A 19,270-nucleotide genomic window follows, 5' to 3' on the forward strand; every position below is an offset into this window, starting at 1 on the left:
AGTAGGTTACATTTGACCTCCATTAATTGAACAGTGACCGCAGCCTAGGGTAAAAAGGCAGTCATGGTTATGCTTATTCAGACGTATGATGTTCTGTGTCTCAGCATTTGTAACCAAGGGAAGCATCACTGAATTAGACAGCAGTATATGGAAGCTCTGAGGGGAAGCTGCTTGCACCTTGGAGTTCTCTGAAAAGCTAAAAGAGGACATCTGGATTCTGCTCCAGCCTGTATTACTTAAGGTTGCAGCATCTCTTTTGTTTCTTTTCACGATTTTATTTTTGAATAGATGAAATTTAAATAAAGAACAGTATAGATTAGCTGCAATCTAGCAACACCAACTTTAGGCTGGTAGTTACAGAGAGACAAATGAAAGTAATGCGTTCCATTAGTTTCTGTTTCTATGTCCATGAAAACGGAGTTAAGAACCATTCTAATTCAGCAACTACGAGAGCATAAGTGATTAGAATGCAGTCTTCTCTCTCTTTATTGGTTGAAATACTTCACATGTAACTTAGGTAAAGAACAGTAATCTGTGTAATTTAAAAATGCTATTAAAAATCCAATGATCATAATAGATCTTCACTGGTTGAGACATCTTTCTGTTAGAGTAAATGTTTTTCTTATGTAACACACAGAAGTCCTTAGCAGAAAAAGGAAGAGTGCACCTCTTGGGGAGCTGGACAGTTGTATGCAAATTGATGTAGACAATAACAGAAATGGAATCTTTTTTTGTTGCTCCTTTGGAATAAAAACCTTAAATAACACTTTTTCTATATGGAGCTCAGTAGGCTTTCTCATCATTTAAATTAATGAAGCTTCATAGCCTTGCTGTCAAACATGGCAGGTTTATTATCTCCATGTTACTGCTGAAAAAATGGAGGTTGTGGAAAGTTAAGCAACCCATCTGGATATAGGGTAGGCTTTGTAATGCCTGAGTGCCTGTCTTTTCTGGTTGTATATTAAGGATGTGCAAATTATGTTGTACCACTTATTGTCAGCATGGCTGCTGAACTTAAGTGTCTGCTAATTCTGCTGCTAGATAGACAGGACTTAGATGGCTCAGCTGATGTGTGGTGTTAGGATTGGAACAAAAACAGAGCTGCAGAAGGAGAGGAACTAGCAGCAAGAACAGATATTCTGTCCTTTTAGAATAGCATCTTTGGATATCAGGGCATTGTTCACGTCTATCTCTTTCAAAAGAAGTAAACCTCATTAGGAACACCTTGATTTGACTTGGGATACCAAGAGCAGCTGTATTCTGCAAGCATGCTGAGCAGACTGCATTTAAATAAACTTGTGCCAAGATGCTTATTGATGTAAATGCCTCTTATGCTAGACAGAATCAAGGATTTCTCCATCATCTGTTGTTGCCAAAATAGCCATTGATGCAGATTAGGCAACTGTTTCTTTTCTGGGAAGAGTTTATGCAAATTGCAGTTGGACATGCAAAACCAGATATGCTTATGGGAAAACCACCTTGAATTAGTGGAGAAGCAATGGGTGGGATTGTGTAGGCATGTTTCCAAGCACCTTTATTCTCAAATGGAAAACTAAGCTCTGTCTTTGTCGTACTTTAATGTTGCACATGTAATTGAACAGAGACACCTTTAAAACAGAAAATGTGACTTCTGTTTAATGTACAAAAAATGTTTAAAGTACATAACATTTTTTTGAATTTATATTTATTTACTTTGTGCCCACTTTTGCCATTCAAGGCATGGTTAGAGACGTGCTAATTCAGATCTTATTTTGGATATGAGTCTTGGACAGAAGTAACAGACCAGCGATCTGTACTGTTTGCTGATAGTTAATGTGAAGGGCTGAAGAGCAGCAATGCATCAACTTCCTGGGGAAGTCCACGCTGACAGCAAATCCTTAGCAAACCCTTCTGACTAATAAAACAGAGTTTTTAAGCTCCAATGCAGCTTTATTGGGGAGGTGTTACTGGGAGGCAGGTTCTCAGTGTGAGGAGACTGCACCAAACAAGTTCCTTCAGGGTACGTGCAGCACGAGCACTTACAGGTAACCTGGAATCTTGAGGTCAGGAAGCAAAACATCAATTGATTATAAAGTCTGCAAATAGTTCCTAAGATGCGTTGTGCAAGAGTGCATTGTTGTACTGACCTCTTCAGTGGTTATAAGATATAACATTATTGTAAGATCATAAGATGTAAGATCCCAGTTCACTCCTCTTTTTCTTTTGTCTTGAGCAAAGACAGCGCACCCCAGAAGTAGAATTCTAAGAGATCACCTTAGTAATGTTTTACTGAGATATAAATGACTGCAGAAGGCAGTTACTGAATGTTAGCGAGTCTCACTTTCTCTGTGAAAGGAAGGTAATTAAAGCTGCTCTACTTTACATAGGCAATAGGCAAGTTAATTAAGTCAAATAGAATTATTTAAATTCAAATGAGTATTTAAAAAAACATTTCCTCAGTTGAGATGCATTAATTCAAGTGTTTTGGGTCGGGGTAAAATAGTGCAGGCGGAAACAGGAGCAGAGAAACATCCTGTTGCCATTAAGGCCTTGTATCAGGTAGGTATGCAACTGGCAATTGCCTCAGGAAGGTCCAGGAAATCAGCCCAGCATGTACTGGTTGCTGGGAGTAGATAGTCAACAAGGGGTATCTGCCTATTAGAATGCTTTTGTGTTCCAGTCTGAAACATTCCTCTGCACTGAAAGTTGTTGAAAGCACTGATCATGACAACTGCAGCAGCTCGATATTCATACAAGGCTGCAATACCTACCCAAAAAGGGTAGTGCATCTGCAAGTGAGTGGACAAGGCTGTGTTGCTGGCTGGCATTACACAAACCAGCTCAGGTGTGTATACAGGAATGGCAGGTGGAGCCATGCCCCGAATTACTGCTACTAAAACTGCCTGTTGGCTATTGCTTCTGTTTGATGGAGCTGTGCTTGAAATCATTTACAACTCAGTATTCCCTAAGTACAGAAGTCTGACTAAAACGTGACTGACTTCACCATTGTAAAGGAGTAATCTGACCAGGTGAGGTCATTGCAATTGGACTGAATGGGAGAAGCACAAGGTTTGTTCTAACAATAACTGATAGGCATGACTCTGTGGCTGCCAGCCCCGGTCATTCCATACACTCAGTTGTCTTCTATTTTCTGCAGACTTTCTGCTTGATTTTGTTCCAGATGCGTATAGACTCATCCTCTGGACTTCTAGATGTGCCAGCAGCTCCTTCCAATGTAAAGGTCAAATTAAATTAACACTGTTAGTACTTAAAATAGTCAAAATTGGATTATTTGTACAATTAGAGTTATATAAGTGAAATCAAAACATTCAGTATCTGCTCAGCTAAATCTAAATGTATGCTTGTGATGCTGTGCATTGTCTGGGATTCACCTTGCTCATGTTTCCACTGTCTTGAATGCAGAGCCTAGTTTGGGAGCTATCCACGCAGCCCAGTGTAGATGGTTTGAGCCAGGAATGCCTCCTTAATATGCTTCTTTCCTTATTCAAATAAATGCTTGACAATGATGTTCTTGTTTGACTGCAGGAAAAAGCAGAGAGATTAAGCTCAAAACTTTATTGCTACCACATTTCAGTGAGATGCACCATCCTTAGCCCAGCAGTATATTCAATTTGACGGGTAAATAGTAGGTGAGATAAACATTTGTGTAATTTCAGGTGCGGAAGCCTCAGATCCTATTTTAAACACATATCTTACTGCCTCTAGAAATACCCATCTCTATTCAGTTGACTGTAGCAGAAGCCTAAACAGTGTTCATGCCTGCCCTTAAAGTTCTTTCCCTGGAGCCTTGTGCCTTCCCTCAGAAGGAACTCTTACTTGTTCCGCTGGTGATCTTTGAAGTATAATGGGATTATGGAGAGCTGCCTTTTCTGCTCCCATGATGTCATAGGAGGTAGCATTAAAAAGAACCTGTTGGATGCAAGTGTGAACAAAACTGAATCAAAACCTTTTTAATTAATGTTTTGTGGATTGTTCTGGATGGGGAAGGTGTCTTTTCTAAGTTTGTCAGCAAGGAATCATGGAATCATTTTAGGGTCTGTCACTGGACTTGGTGGAGTAACTAAGTCTTCTCAGCAAGCTTTTGGCTAACTTTTATTTACTTAGAAATGCACCTTCATGTATTTGATTGGTTTCAGTAAGCTAATGACACAAGCACAATGCGGCAAGGAATCGAGGCTGATGATTTTGTATTTATTTTTACTTAAGCAGATGAGGTTGGCCTGAGTCAGGCACCTAACAAGGACAAACTTTGACTAATTTCCTTGTGTAAGTTGATTTAAGTGATTTTCAAAGACTAAATTCACTGATCTTGGTCCTAGGTCCTCCAAAAATTAAGAAAATAATACGCTGAAACCTTTGATGCTTTAGAGGCTCTCATATGCATAGACTTAAGATTGCTTGTAGGGAAAAAAACTCTTTGTCAGTCATTTCTCATTATGTAATGGAGCACTTTTTGCTAAATTAAAGCAAACCTTGCTTTCAAGCATGGCCTGCTTAGTGGAGGGTTTTAGAATTGGATGTTAAGTGAAGCAGCCTGGCTCCTGTTGGCAGGGGGATTTGAAGCTTGTTATATCTTTTGACTGTGGTTCAGAATCGTCCAAGGCAGTAATTTCTGCCCTGCAATATGGCACAGAAATGAAAGGTAGCAGAGCTGCACTGTGGTGGTACCAGATGTTCAGACATCAGTTTTCTGTTGTTTCAGTTCAGTCCAGAGGGACTGTATGGAAATAAGCTGTCTATGCTATTCTTGGAAATCTTTGAGGTTCAGCTGCTAGCGCTGTATTTGTGTACTCTGCATCGATTTAAGGAGAAATTAATCAATTTTGCTTGAGCTCAGATTACTTTCCCACTTCATCTATAAACAGTGTTTACTGAATTTGCTATGCTCGACAAATAGGTGAATTTTCATTTTTCAGACATCCTTTCCGTTTAGCATTTTAACCTCTCAAAAGCCAAACATGTATCCAGTCCTGGGTTCGATAAGATTTTTGTCTCTCTATCCAGAGGCTGATGCTGTGTGCATGCTTTCAGATGGTTTTCAATCACCTGCACCCCCTGCTTATTGCCACCACTGACAGCTAAAAACACTGTGGGACAGTCTGGAGGTGACATATGGCCCATACCTGCCTTTTCACATAATCCCTATCAAGTTGAAGAAAAATGAGACTCTGATGAAGGGAGCCTGTGCTAGTAGTACCGGGAGACCTATGAACACCAAAAGACTTCTGCTAGTAACCTGAACTATATATGGGCTATCAGAAACACAGTATGGTTGTTGAAAGCTGCAACAGTCTCATTAAATTGGGATATGGTGATAGTAATATTATTTGGTAATACACATTTTTTCCTACCATCCATGCTATGCTATGTCTTTTTGAAAGGATACCTTAATGAGCTTTGCTGAATGAGAAGTGGCTTGTCTTAAAGAGGCAGAAAGGTGATGTGTTTTTAGTACAGATTGGAAATAATTGATTTAAAGATTCATGGGCTTAGTATCTGACTAGATCAGAAGCTGTGATTCCTCTGTTCTGTGGCTGCCTGGATGTTTATCACTGCTGGCCTGAAGGCCCTTCGTGTGCTTAATATTCTGCTTTAGGCCAAGCTCTCTGGTGCTAGAGATTTTATGGTGTTGCATAGCATGTCATTTATTGAGTATATAGAAAACCTTTTAGGCTTGGTTAAATATATCCCTTGATCTATATTAAGTGAGATGCGATCTCCCTTAGGTGAGCTGATGAGTACAACCTCCAAGGCTTCGTACAGAATGACTGTAGAAGTAGAGATGCTTTCTGGTACCTTCTGGTTTGGTCGGCACGCCCTTACCCAGGGTGTGGAAGGGAATTTAAAGGCACATTTTATTTGTCTGGGAAACTCCTCAGTCTTTCCTGTTGTTGCTCTGTAGTTACTGTTGCTCTAATTGCTGCCCAGTGTGAATTCCCCTCCTAGGCATTTTAACCACCTTGCGTTTTGATTTTTTTTTTTTTTTAATTTTTTATTTCAGAAGTCTAATTCAGGCTGTGGATTTTGCTGCACAACCAGGTGCTAGCTGCCTGTAAATCTCCTTCTGAATCTTGAGATTTGTGTGCCAGCAGAGTGGCTGCTGCTACGTTGCCTGTTCTGAACAAGTAAATGTCAGATGGCCTGGTGTGTTGTTCCAGCTTTCTTGTATGTGGATGCACTTAGAAGATTGCCATAGAGTGAATACTTCATGTGAGGGCTCTTGTGTTTCTGTCCAGGAAAACGAGGACACAATTTCTGTCCTACCTGGCATATCTTACTTGGGAGTTCTCAGTAAAGGCTGCTTGCTGCGTATGTTCTGGATGGTTGCACACAAGGTAACTCTATTTGGATGGCTGACAGTCCCAGTGCATATATATTCAGCAGGATTTCTAATCATCTAGCAACTGCGTCAGAGCTACTGCATGACTGTGCTGCCCAGCATCTGGAAATTCCAGGCAAGTGGCCAAATCTTTCTTTTCTTTTTTTTTTCCGGTTTGGATTGAATTTCTGGGTGAAAAAAAAGGGCTGCGTCTAGGGAAAGCTGGACATCTGGCAGATTTATCTCAGATTATTGAGCTTCTCTGTGACAAAGTATGAAATAGAATGCAAGTATTCCGGGTTCCTCATTTTGAAACAGAAGCCATTTTTCCATTTCATAATTCTTTATGGTCTTTCTTTTCTCTTGTCAAGATTAGATTCAGATGAAGAGAAGACTGTTAAGTGGAGAAACTCATTATAGTGCCATTGCAAGTGGAACTAATTTTGGTATATAAAGTGTTGATAGATTTCAGAATTTTACATTTTATACAGCGCTAAGTATTCTATTGTTTGTTGTTTGTTTTTTTTTAAATCCTGTCACATTGACACGATTAATTACTGGTATTTTTAGCCATGCAATTGGAGGGATTGCAAGTGTGTAATTCAGATGCAGGTAGTTTTGGCTCAAGCATAACATCCAGCTGTTTTCCCCTCGCCTCCCACAAGCACCAGGAGAGCCTTGCAGTCTCCTCATGAGGCCCTTGCTTGTGTTTAGATGGGTGATATATTTTCCATGGAGTCTGCACTGAGCCTCCTGTGTGTTGTGTCAGGCAGTGCTTAATGCCTTTTTTTTATGACATACAAAAATGAGAACAGGAGTGAGTGCTGAAATGAATGTTGTAGCTGGTATAACATGGTGTCTTGCCTCTCTGGAGTTGCAGGATGACAGAAGGTCTTTGAGTTTGCATGTAGTCCTAGTGCAGGCAAAATGGCAGCCATGGGGTGAGGAAGTTCACAAGCTCTCTTTAAAGCCCATCCACTTCTGAACCCTTAAAGAATATACATGTTCTTACACAGCCTTCCGTGTTCTGTGATGAATGGGAGCAGGAGACTCTCATTTAGGTATTCCCAAAGGAACTTTTCTTTCTTCACTGATACAGGATGTAGAAATGCAAGCTTTGCAATACTGCATAGAGAGAGAACTTGCCCTATTATTATCTACAGTGCATGAATTAAAATCCTTCTCATTCATAATTCCCGTTGAACTTATTATAGTTGTTTTTTTTTCATGTGGGATGCTTAGCCCTTTAAAGTACAATAGTAGCCAGAGGGCTTAGGGACTGCTTTCTGCACAGCTGTTGTTGAGTCCTATAGTATTTTTTTAGTTCTGGAAGCATTACATGGTCCATTTATGTTTTTCTCTGCTATAAATAGATACGTCACATTTGAAACAATACAGTAAGTAACAAGATCCAATTATTTGGAATATCTAATGGCAAATTGGAACTGCAAATTTTCATCTCGCATAATGGAAAACCAGTAACTTCATTAGTCATGTTTAATTTTAATTACTCCACATCTCATTATTATGGCTTCCTCTAATATACCCATCAGAACATCTGAGCCTTCAGCAGGTAAACATGTTCTTTATTTAAAAATAGTGGCAAAATATCTTTCAAAAGAAAAGGGTGCACGACATACAAATTCTAGTCATTTTATATGTACATTTGGAAGGCAGTAAGCTTTGTGCAAGTATAAGAATAGGATTTTTCTTTTTCTGTAAAACTTCACTAGATGTCAGTAAGGAAAGTATTTTTACTGTAGGGTGGAAAGCTGTTATAAAGGCAGTAATTCCTTTAGAAAATGGATATTTAGGATGGTGGTTGTTAGAAAAACCCACGTTTTTTTCAGTACGTAATTTGTTGCAGAGATGGAGGTCGGAGAGAACAAAAGCCATTGCATGAAGTTCACATTGAATTCTGAAAGTTGTTCCTGTTAAAATACCCATTAAAAAATGCCAACGTTGTTACAGTACTTACAGAAAGTTTTAAGACTTGTAGCCAAAATCAATTGTTGAGGTTAAAACCCAGCAAAATATTTTTCTTTTGTTTTATATTGAGAAATATTTGGACTCAGAAGAAGACTTCAGTATATGTTTTCTTCCTGGTGCAGGTGATGGGTTGTTCGTTGTACTAGAAAAGCTTAGCGGTCTTTTCTAACCTTAGTGATTCACTGACAAACAGCGTGGTGCCAGGCTAACCAACATGGCAGAAAATACATTCCAAGCTGCACGTGTCAGATTATTAACAGCCGAAGCATTATAAGGAATTCTGGGAGGTTTGTTGAGGTGTTAAAAAGTGCTTGAAGGTAAGTTAAGGTGTGATGAAACTCGTATTAAATATGGTAAAATCTTTTAGTAGATTTTATGAATTTTTCATAAATTATACCCACTTTGAGGAGAAGAAAAGGAGTTACAAAGGCTTTTGTAACATTTCCTTTTTCTGGACTGATACCTTAAGGGCATTTAGTTTGTATTGTGTACTTCATACTGTTTAAGTGGCTGTAGCAGGACGGGTATTGCATACTAAAGAGGCTTCACAAAGGCACCTTGAGAAACATTCTTTATATTTCTGAAGCAGATATCTTGCTCCTCTTGCTGTTTTGCCTGTTAATGCTTTGTGGTGGCTGACTCAGCAAATTCTCCAAGCACATTCTTCCAGGTTAAGAGACCAATGGTCCACATTTCAGCCCAGAGGACTGAACGTGCTGCTGCCTTACTTTTCACCCCTTCCTGTAGCGACAGATTAAAGCATTAAATCCTCTGTCAGTAAAAGCAGGCTGAGCCATTTCTGTTTTTCTTGCATAGTTCACTCTGAGGCCTTGAACACATTTTTCCAATTCACTTGGAAGCTCTTACACTTTTGTTTCTTGTTTGGAAGAAACTAAAAAGGAGATTGGGGGGAAACTGCACCCAATTCTTGGCAAGTTCCTCCCTTTGTGCTCTTGGGCTACAGGGGAACCAGGATATAGTAAAGCTTGGGGGTGCCACCCTTGAGACCCAGACTGGAAAGTTCTGCCCTGCAGAGGTGGTTGGGTCTGCGCTTAGGGCTGATGCATCCTCATGTACACAGCAAGATTTGGGTTTTCTTGCAGGGACCTTTCAGAAGCACAAAGGGTTTTGCTGTTGCTTCCAGAGTTTTGTACCAGAAAGAGCAGTTTTTGTGCTGAATTTTACTGTGAAATGAAATTTATGGTGGCATATTCAAAGCCAAGGTCTAAGGTGCTAATTTATGTTTTATATATCAAATAAATGTGCACCTGCAAATCAAGCAGGATATGAAGGCATACCATTCATTGATTAAATGCTTGAGTACCTTTTTTTTCCCCTCAGAAATCAGAGCTGGAAAACTTTGTTAGCTGTGATGATTTTATATGAAAAAATCTAGATGTGCTTAAGTACTTGCTAATGAAAGGTTTGGTTTGGTCTCCATATTAACTTTGAACATAATAGCTTGCATTGTCCTTACATTATTATGTGAAAATACATGGTCCAGAGTTTGAGATTGTAGGTGCTTTCTGTTTGTTTATTTGTTTTAATCCATCTGGAAGCAAGCAGAAGATTTAGATTTTGAGAGATTACTGGCACATCATGTACCAAAACTGTGGGAACTGCTTCTGTAATAAGATTTAATATTGCTCCTTTGGAAATGTCTGCATTGATTTCTGTCAGAGGCAGGATTAAATATATATAGTTCTTGTTTGTCTGTCTGTGTTCTATGCAGATCTTATGAAAGAGTCAAAGGATGTGAGCCTGAGTGTTGGATTTGTTCTCAGTATCGCCTCAACATGCAGAAGTATTCCTGTCCAAGCTTGAGCAATAGCCTTACATACATGTTTTCTGTGTATTAAAAATTCGGAATAAAGTAATTAAAGGCTGCTGGGAATGCAGGCACAAGTAATGGTATGTTTTCCCTTGCCCTTTGCTCTTGCTGATGCTCTGACCTTCGTTCTCTTACTGCCTTCAGCCGAATGACATTTATCTGTAGATTACAGGCACTACCCCGGTCCTGGGATGTGTCGTCTCATGTGCACAGCTGCCCAGGCTGCTTAAAAGCCGCAGGTTGGAATATTTGTGACACAGACTTTTGTAACAACTTACTGGAGTCTTTCCTCAAGGAAAATTTAAGTTGCTCTGCTTAGGACTGCTGATTTTCCATCTAGAGGAGTTGACATGATCTGTGGATTTGAAGATAGTATTCTATGGGACAGCCTGAACTGGTGGTTTTTGTTTTATACTAGGTTTCAAAAATGGGTGTGGAGAACAAACTGCAGGATTTCATGCAAGCAGTCAATTTTGTGGGCTGTGTTGTGGATGCTGCAGGAGAATTGTGGCCCATCTGTTTATGCTGGTGTGAGCAGATGGGGGAGAAAAAAAAAAGCTTAATTCATGTTCATTAAATCCTATCCATCGCCCTTCCCGTTTCTAAAGTAAAAGCTGAAATCTTTCAGTGGGATATTATTTTGTGGAGAACTGGGTAAGAAAGAGTACCCATGTTTTAGTAAAAATAACCAACTAGTTTTAGGGTAGACAAGTTCTGTCTTCTGGAAATGTTTGCTGGAGGGAAAGTTTTCTGAGGCTGGAGTGCAAATATTTGGTCAGGCCCTGGCCACCAGCGTATGGCTGATGTGAGAGGGGCCTGTTGAGGCACAGGGCTCTCCTCATGGCATGGCTGTCCTTTGGCAGCATTGCTGTGTAGCATGAGGGAGCCCACAGTTTTAGAAGATGTTCTGTACTCACAGCTTGGCTTGCCCTAAAACCCCAGCCTACAAATAGTGAGAAGGTATGGGTAAATAAAGGATAACTATTGTGAAGGTGGGCTGTCTGAATTACACACATTTGTGCATTTGTTCTGGGTGACAGGATGCTGCCTTGAAAATCAGAACGTGGATCAATTCATTGCTGTCTGAGGACTGAATGGAGGATGACGCTGCTCAACTGCTTTAATGCACTGACAGGGGGTAGTGGTGGTGTTCTTTGGGCTTCTTGCTGACAGAGCCATCCTTTGGGTATCTCTGAGGTAAAATAAGCGATGTTCACAGCTCTCGGTCACTGTATTTATTATTTGCTTCTAAACCAAAATGAGCTGTGGTCACTGAGAACCAGCCCAGAGCTGTTAGCTAGAGAATTTTTAGTAGTTCTTAGGGTTTATAACCATGCCAGGAATATTTGTGTCGCAAATAAAAAATACCCTTTACCCAAGAGAACACAGGGGCTGGCAGCTTCTCACAGCACACTGCAGAAGGCCCCAACCTGGTAGGGGTCGTGGGCTTGAGGTGTTCCTGCCCGCCTTGAGGAGATGCTCCAGCTCTGCACCCAGAGCCAGGCTTGGAGCTAATTTGAACTGAAAGACTGGAACGTTAGCCTTAACATGAGAAGTGAGCCGTCTTCTAAAAGGATTTTAGAGACTTACAGCTTCAAATAGCTGCCTACTAAGATTTCTAGGCATATTTTTGTGATTTACTGCCTGAAGTTTTTTGTTTTGTTTTGTTTTTAAGTCTTTCTCTTTGATAATCTTGAAAACCTTTGGAAGTTTAGTAAGGGTAAATTTGAAGGTACGGGAGCTTGTGAGACAAGACAAAATTATGGTTTGATAACTTTGCACTTACAGTTTGTGTTGAGATTTGTCTGTATACCTACCCTTGTGTTTCCGAGAGATGTAATGCAAAATGAACTTGTATAGAGCAACGTACTTTGAGAGGGTTTCACTCACGTTGCTATGAGCTCTATGCAGAAATAGTAAGGGGTGAACCCATTTTGGGGAATGGTATCTTTAGTACAGATGTCCAAGCCTTGCTGGTGGCTTCTCATGAAAGCTGTCCAGATACTTTTATTGTGCCTTTCAGTAGCTTTTCAGCAATAATTTCAAGATGCGCAGTAATTAAAAGAACAACATGCATCTCTGAATTCCATTTTTAGTGACACAGCTTGGATTTAAATAGATCTTAAAGGAGTATCGGAGATTTGGCCTGACAGGCAATAGGCTGGTGCAAATGGATGTTGTCTTCTGTTCCTGACTGCCTCCTAAATGATGGTGCAGAGGTTACTGCCAGTGCCAGGCTGTGAGGGCATTTAGGCTTTGCCCTTTCCCATCAGCTTTATCAATGGGGATTTGTATTCACAGCATAGCTGATGATTCATTTCAGCACGTGGCTGAATACTTGTAGCTCTTTCAGCAGCACGTGTGTTGGCATGGCAATCAAAATGAAGCAAGATGTGCTTGTGCTTGGCTCTTGAGGAAGGTGTGTGATGTGTGGCACTTCTCTGGTTCTACCCACACAGTGAGTGTTCCTGGTATAATCTGAGATTGTGGTTCTTATTGATGTTAATCTGCCTTTTCAGAATGGCAATAGGACCGTTATATTTCCTTTTTTTCTTACTGTACTATCAGAAGGATTATGTAGCATGGTACAAGTGCTGGGAAAGCAGAGCTTCAGAGCATGCTTTCCTTCAACTACCCTGTTAGTTCTAAAAATTATTTGTGACCTTCTGTTCAGATTTGGCAACTGCAAAATGGGGCTTTGCAGCCAAGGCCTTAGAGCACGTGTGACTCGACTTCTGAGCAGAGTCAAGTTTGTTTCAATTATACATTATAGGTAAGTATGTAGGGAAAGGTAAAGATTGAAGGAAATACATTTTTGCTACCTGATATTTTTGTCCAACTACAAGCAAAATACCATGTTCTGCAGGTTGGATTTGAGTCTTTTGTCAACTTGTCAAGTAAATATTAAGCCCTTTCCAAGATGTTTGCATCATTTGCCCTCAAGATAGGGTTTAATTGCTATTTTTTTCAGTAAATTAATTTGTTGAATAAAATTTGTGCTTCTAAAGAAGTAGATTTTCTTTGTTTCTTGTTTATGGGATAGTGGTGTTTTTTTCTGAGAAATTTAAACCATGCTCTTTCATTTTTGCATTTTTGTCAGTATTACAAAGATAATGTGGAACAGTTACAAGTTCTGGGATGTCTGGGATGTATCTGCTTTAGCCAGTCTTCTTGCTTCACAGAGGGAAGAATAAATATGGAAGTAAGTGTGAGGACAGAAGGACCTTCACTGCTCGTTTCCCTTCACCTTGTAGGAGTTAAGTTATGGCTGCAGCTAATTAAGTAAAGATGCTGCTCCAACCGTGTTATCTCAGGTGTCTTATTAACTGAAGGGAGAATGTAGGAGGAAATGAAACTCCCTCCTTCTTGCTTCTTCACTTGCTGGAGCATTTATTTCCCCTTGTCCATATGTGTGCTGTGAGAACGCTAAGCGTAACAAATGGTGTTTGCATTTAGTTCTGAACGCACTGAGGTCTGCGATCGCTCTCATCTCAGCAAACACAAGCTCTGCAGCCTGCCTGGCCGCCCAGCAAGGTCCCACTCTGTGCCTGTGATGGATGGGTTTGCTGCTCTAATGAGGCATGGCTGTTGTTGGAGGTCACAGTCACAGAAAGGGAGAGGCAATCTGTCTGCAGTGAAGGGCAGTTCTGAGCAGGCCTTGAATACCAAGGCACAGACATAGCATCTCATTTTTTATTCAGTGTAGGAGACCAATATAGGGCGGAATCTGAAGGTAGAAGCCAGGCAAGTTCTCTAACTTGTATTCCCTCCTTTCTAGACTCATTTTAGACTTTCAAAGCCAACGATGATAAGGATAACTGAGCACTTTTCAATCAGATCAAGAAGTAGCAAATTAAGAGTAACAATTTATGTTGATTGAATTGTTCATAGTTGGACTAGTGAACCATAGCTGTAGAACTGAATACATTTCCAGTCCCCTCACACATCTATTGGTTTAACAGCATTTGTATTTAAGGTCTAAAAATGAGAATGATTTGTCATGGTAGATTTGATAGTCTAACTGATTAGCCTAAAGACTGTGTTTGAGTACTGCACATTTGGCTGATTTCTGTTTGAGGAGAAAGAAGACGAAACACTTTCTCTAAGGATGAAGAAATTTTGTGCTCTCAGGCCTTTTAAGAAAGGCTTAGGAAGGGGAGGGATGAGCACATCTCCCTCTGGGCTCAACTGCATGAAATTTATCCACTGTTGTTCACTCATATTTCTGTTCTTGGGTTTGTTCTTTGACTAACTGTAGGTTGGCAGTAATTGTCAACATTGTTGGTATAGAATCAAAGCATATGGTATAGGAAAGAGCAATGTGTTCTCCAGAAAGTTGGAAATATGATTATGTGTGGACTTTGTAAAGCAGAGTGTGTTGTATGCCTGTTCTCTGAACACACCATTCAGGAGTAAAATATGTAACATGAAAGCAGTTTTTTCTTTGTTGGTTTTCTTTTGTTTGTTTAAGGCTTTATTTACTTCAAAACTGTTGATCTGAACAGTTTCAGGTGGAAGTATCTAATGTTGTGCAAGTATGGGTCTAATTACAGATGTGCTTCTGGTTTGATATGAAAGTTTATTGACTTGTCTCTTTTCAGCCCAGTTCATCATACTACTGTCTAAACAAACAGCATATATTTGTAGGAGAGGAGGGATTTCATGTACTGATCTATTTGAGGTTTAAATTTCTTTTTAAAAAAAAAATCTTAAAAGCAAACTTTATTTATATTTATATATAAATATATATATATTTGTTTTACAGGTTGATCCTGCTTTGAAGGAAAAATTGAAGCAGAACAATGTGACGTTGGAATCTGAATATAAGGTAAAATAAACCTTGGCTCCCCTTTATTACCCTAGCTGCTGGTGGGGTGGGTCTGTCCCTATCTAAAATTAGATCAGCCGTCTGCCTTGGACTCACTGATGTCCAATAAAAATAAGGTTTTATGTAAAGGAAGATTTTTGAACATGCAATGCTTCTTTCTGAAAACAGCTTTACTTTGATGTCCAGGTGCCGACAAATAAATTTGACTATGTGTATGGTTTACCTGGTCTATAAAAGTAGAGCTGATGCTGGGCTTAGATGGTATGATTATGTGTATATGTCAACACTTCTACTACGTAAGTTTTGATGCTCTTTAGCCTGAACAGTGTACTTGATGTGCTGCCTCTTACCATTTTCTTGCTTTTTAAACTTCTGTATAGCTTTCAAACAATCGTGATTACTTTCTCACTATTTCAGGAAATTTTATAGAGAAATATTTCTTTCTTTCCTCCACAGTGCATTTTCTTCAAATATTACTGAGCTTCAAAATAGCTATTTTGTCCAGTTTAATATTTAGAGTTTCATAAATCTTCAGGTCTGCAGAAAGCCTTGTTAGGAGAACTGGAAAAAGGCTCCTTGTATCCAGAAGCAAAGCATAAAGCTAATTCAGATAATTTGGATGTTTTAAAATTGCAGATCAGATGTCTAGTTAACACTTTGTCTATCGCCGTGGTCTTCCCGGTGATTATGGCATTCAACATTACTGTCACAAGCCCTTCAAGGGCTTGATTGCACCCATAGCTCTCACACTTAAGTGTCCAAATGGTGGTACGTGGTCTTGCTAATAAAACCTTTCTATTACATTACTCTTCTGTGACTCATCTGTGAAAGAACTCTCAACCTTTTGCACTTTTACCTATGCAATTTTGCAGAACATCTGCCTACTTGCTAGACTTATGAAATGTTTTACCATTACTGAAAATAATTTGGAGCTGTGTTCTATAACAAACTGTGTTCTTTGGTGTGGGAAATAAAAAGTTTTGATCTTTAAGTACATGTGGAAACTCAACACATACAAATCCAGTCAGTTCTGAATGCCTCTGCAATTACTCTGCATCTCGTTTTCCATAGAATATGTGTCCACTCTGATTCATTTATATGGAAGAACCACAAGCAGTAAAAAGAACCGCATCTCTATTTTACTTGCTGCCTAACCACAAAATCAACTGATCTGTATTCAGATATGCTTAGATTTCTTTCCAACAAGATAAGTAAATAGTTGAAGGATAATATTTAAATGGCCATAATTGCATCAGCTTTATGGAGAAATCAATGGTAATAGGATGTGGCCCGCATAACAACGTATTACAAGCCTACTCAGGTAATGAGGTTCCTTCCTGATGGACAGAAGTGACAGAAGCAATCTTACTTTTTCTTAATCTAAACTGCTGAGAGTTCTCATGCTGAAAGTTTTCCAAAGCAGTGCTTGGGTTCTAGGGAGGGCAAACCAGTATAGGAAAACAAATGGATGTGAATTTCCACATAATTAGAAGAGATCCAGATCATTGTTTTGGTCTCCGGTCTCAACGTGTACTTTACTGCGAGCGCTGACCCGCAGGCAGGAGGCATACTCATTCCTTGCTTCAGTGAAGCTGGCGGAACCACCAGCAGTTCGGCAGTCAAGCGTGTACTTCACGGCCTCTCTGTCACTATTTGACAGTTTTAATCAATACTTACTGCCTCTCTATTCTGATGGACAAAATCTGACCAATCACTGAGTTACCGCTGACATTTAGGAGAGCACTTTTCTGCGGACCCCGTGTGGTCCAGCTCTTAAGAACATCTAATTCTATATTTAGGTCACATTGGAGGATTACACTGGTGGCTGTTTCTAAATTTGGTGTGATAAAAGATCAAGGGCAGTTTCAAAAAAAAGTTGCTGTTTTAATATGTGAAGCCTTATTTTATGATATTATTAGCATTATATCTGCAGCTGTTACTGAGGGGACCAAGCCAGCTCTTCTGAAGCATGATTGCTTGATGCATGCAAATGTCCATTGCTCTCCCCTCACGATGACTTTTAAAGTTATCTTCTTGCCCTTACAAAAGTCTACATTTTGAATATGTACTGGATTCTTTTAGAATGTAATAATTTCTGCTTAAGGATGTACCTTTATTGGATTATTACAGACGACAACAACAGTTCTCCTATTTCATGCCTGTTGAAGTCTGCACTTTTTCTTCAGTGTGATGTGGTGGTGATGAGGAAAGATGTAATCACAGATACAATCAACATACAGCAAGAAAATTAACAAAGATGTTTTTATCATCTTGTTTATTAACTACTACTCCCTCAAACTAAACAAACTTTACCATTTATTCATATAGGAATGTTTTTGGAAAGTGTGCTGATTTGAGCAAGATTGTATTTGCATCTGAATTATGTACGGCATTTCTTGTATCTCAGATCTGTTAGTAATGCCATTCATTACGAGGTTGTACCTCATAGGAACAAGCTACCTTTGCGTGTGTTCTCTGTTGTTTAGGCATTCCTCTCACACACTTCTGTGTCCTCATCCAGCCAATTAGTCCTTGCTGCTCCCTTTTGCCTAATAAATCACAGCTCTGTCCACTAGTGTCACTGGTACTAATGGAAATGTAGTTCTGCTGCTGAGCTGTGCCTTGTAGAACACACTGTAAAAAATGTCAAGTTCTTGACCTGTGACAGAAGTCTAGAGTATTGTATTTGAAAGTGCAAAAAGACTGTTTGGAAGAAAGGGGTAAAGAACTGATTATGGTGATGAGTAACAAACTTTTTGTGGATACCTAACAATCAGAATATATTCCTTGTCATTGTTTAAATGTGATGCCAAAATTGCATTCCTTATTTTGGCATTTTGTTTCTGTACTTTTGTGAAAATAGTGATGTAGTAAACAGTAAAAAAAAATGATCCTGCTTCAAGTCAGTCACATCGGACCCTGAAATAAAGAATTGTTGTTTAGGGTTTTTCAAGCAAAAAACCCAACAGCCAATAACAACCTTAAGAAGAACATATTAATAACCTACAGAATTATAATTTTATGATGGAAAAATCAGTTGAGTTTAAACCAGATATGTTTTTAACCAGCAGGAACTGAAGTACAGTTGAATAATGTAAATTATTGCTGTGAAAATAGTAAATGAGAAGGTAGAAAAGATTGATAAAAGGACATCACAGAGTTTTCTTTTAAGTAATTTGACAGGTTGACATATCTAGGCAATACTGAGTTCTTTTTTCAGTGATCTGGAAAGAACTGTAAAATCATTACTGATGTACAAGTGACACCAAAGTATTGAAGTAGTCAAAGTGTGGCCAGGGAGGTGCTGGGACCTCTTCAGCATTACTTGGTAAGCGGGGCCCATCAAATGAGCGAAGTACTCGTTAAAAAAGCCTCCCTTATCTGTTAAAAAAATGGAAATGCAGGTCAGAGTGGACTGTGTGATGAAATGCAGCAACTCTGGAAAAGATTTAGGAGTCAGTGAATGAATAATTCAGATTGATCTTCTATAGTGGTGCTGTGGCATAAAGAGCTAATTCAGACTTTATAAATATAAACTGGAATGGCAGATAGTAGGAAGAGATGACTTTTACTTCTGAGTGTGTTATTGATGAAGCTCGTACTCAAGCGTAATATCCGCTTCTGATGTCCACATTTTGAACAGGACTTTAGTAATCAAATAGGTTGCAGAAAAGGCTGAATATGTGCACTTAGGGCTTGAGAAAATGCCTCAAGGAAACTTTAAAGATTTGAATACTTTTGAAAGTGCGTAAAGGAACGCTAGTTGTATATAAATACCTTCATTAGAGGAAAGTGCCAGCTATTGACGAGTTCCCTGGTGCAACAAAGATAGTAACAAAGGCCATTATTAACAGATAGGAACATCATTTGAACATAACAGGAAAAAAAAAAAAAGTCTGGCTTACAGAACATTAAATTGCAAAATTTTGAAGTTTTCCTTCAACTGGTTGTGAACTGTTGGACTTGGCACAGGATAAGTGAGTAGAGTACAGTGCTGTGTGATTGTCTAGAGAATACTACTCCTGATTTAATGTATCTGAGTGGTTTGCAGATTTTGTTCCTCATAATTTGATAGATCAAATAAAGGTCAGTGTAAGCTCTGAATGGACGCCTCACTGTTTGTCTTGAGAATTATAGCAGAGATATTGCAATGGCAGCGCTGAAATGTTTATCCAGAACAGTTAAAAAATCAAAATCAGAGGTATGGTGGGGTGGTTTGGGACTATAACCTGTGTATTTACTGTCTTAAGAGTATTCAGTAGATACATTAGAGGTACGGATGGGAGGACTGTACTGGAAGATA

The 19,270-nt window shown here is 39.3% G+C and overlaps 1 protein-coding gene across 1 annotated transcript in view; it reads left to right on the forward strand.

Moving 5' to 3' along the window:
- Nucleotides 1-19,270, forward strand: part of LOC122157596 (cytochrome c oxidase assembly protein COX16 homolog, mitochondrial) — a 45,726-nt gene that overhangs the window by 8,963 nt on the left and 17,493 nt on the right. Inside the window, exon 3 of the mRNA XM_042813439.1 lies at nt 14,905-14,967. Within this exon, the coding sequence (XP_042669373.1) occupies nt 14,905-14,967 (63 nt within the window). The remainder of the gene's footprint in view (nt 1-14,904; nt 14,968-19,270) is intronic.

This window comes from Centrocercus urophasianus, unplaced genomic scaffold (genome assembly GCF_019232065.1).
Source record: "Centrocercus urophasianus isolate 14NV4802_14NV808 unplaced genomic scaffold, USGS_Curo_1.0 seq_14, whole genome shotgun sequence".
NCBI classification, from domain to species: Eukaryota; Metazoa; Chordata; class Aves; order Galliformes; family Phasianidae; genus Centrocercus; species Centrocercus urophasianus.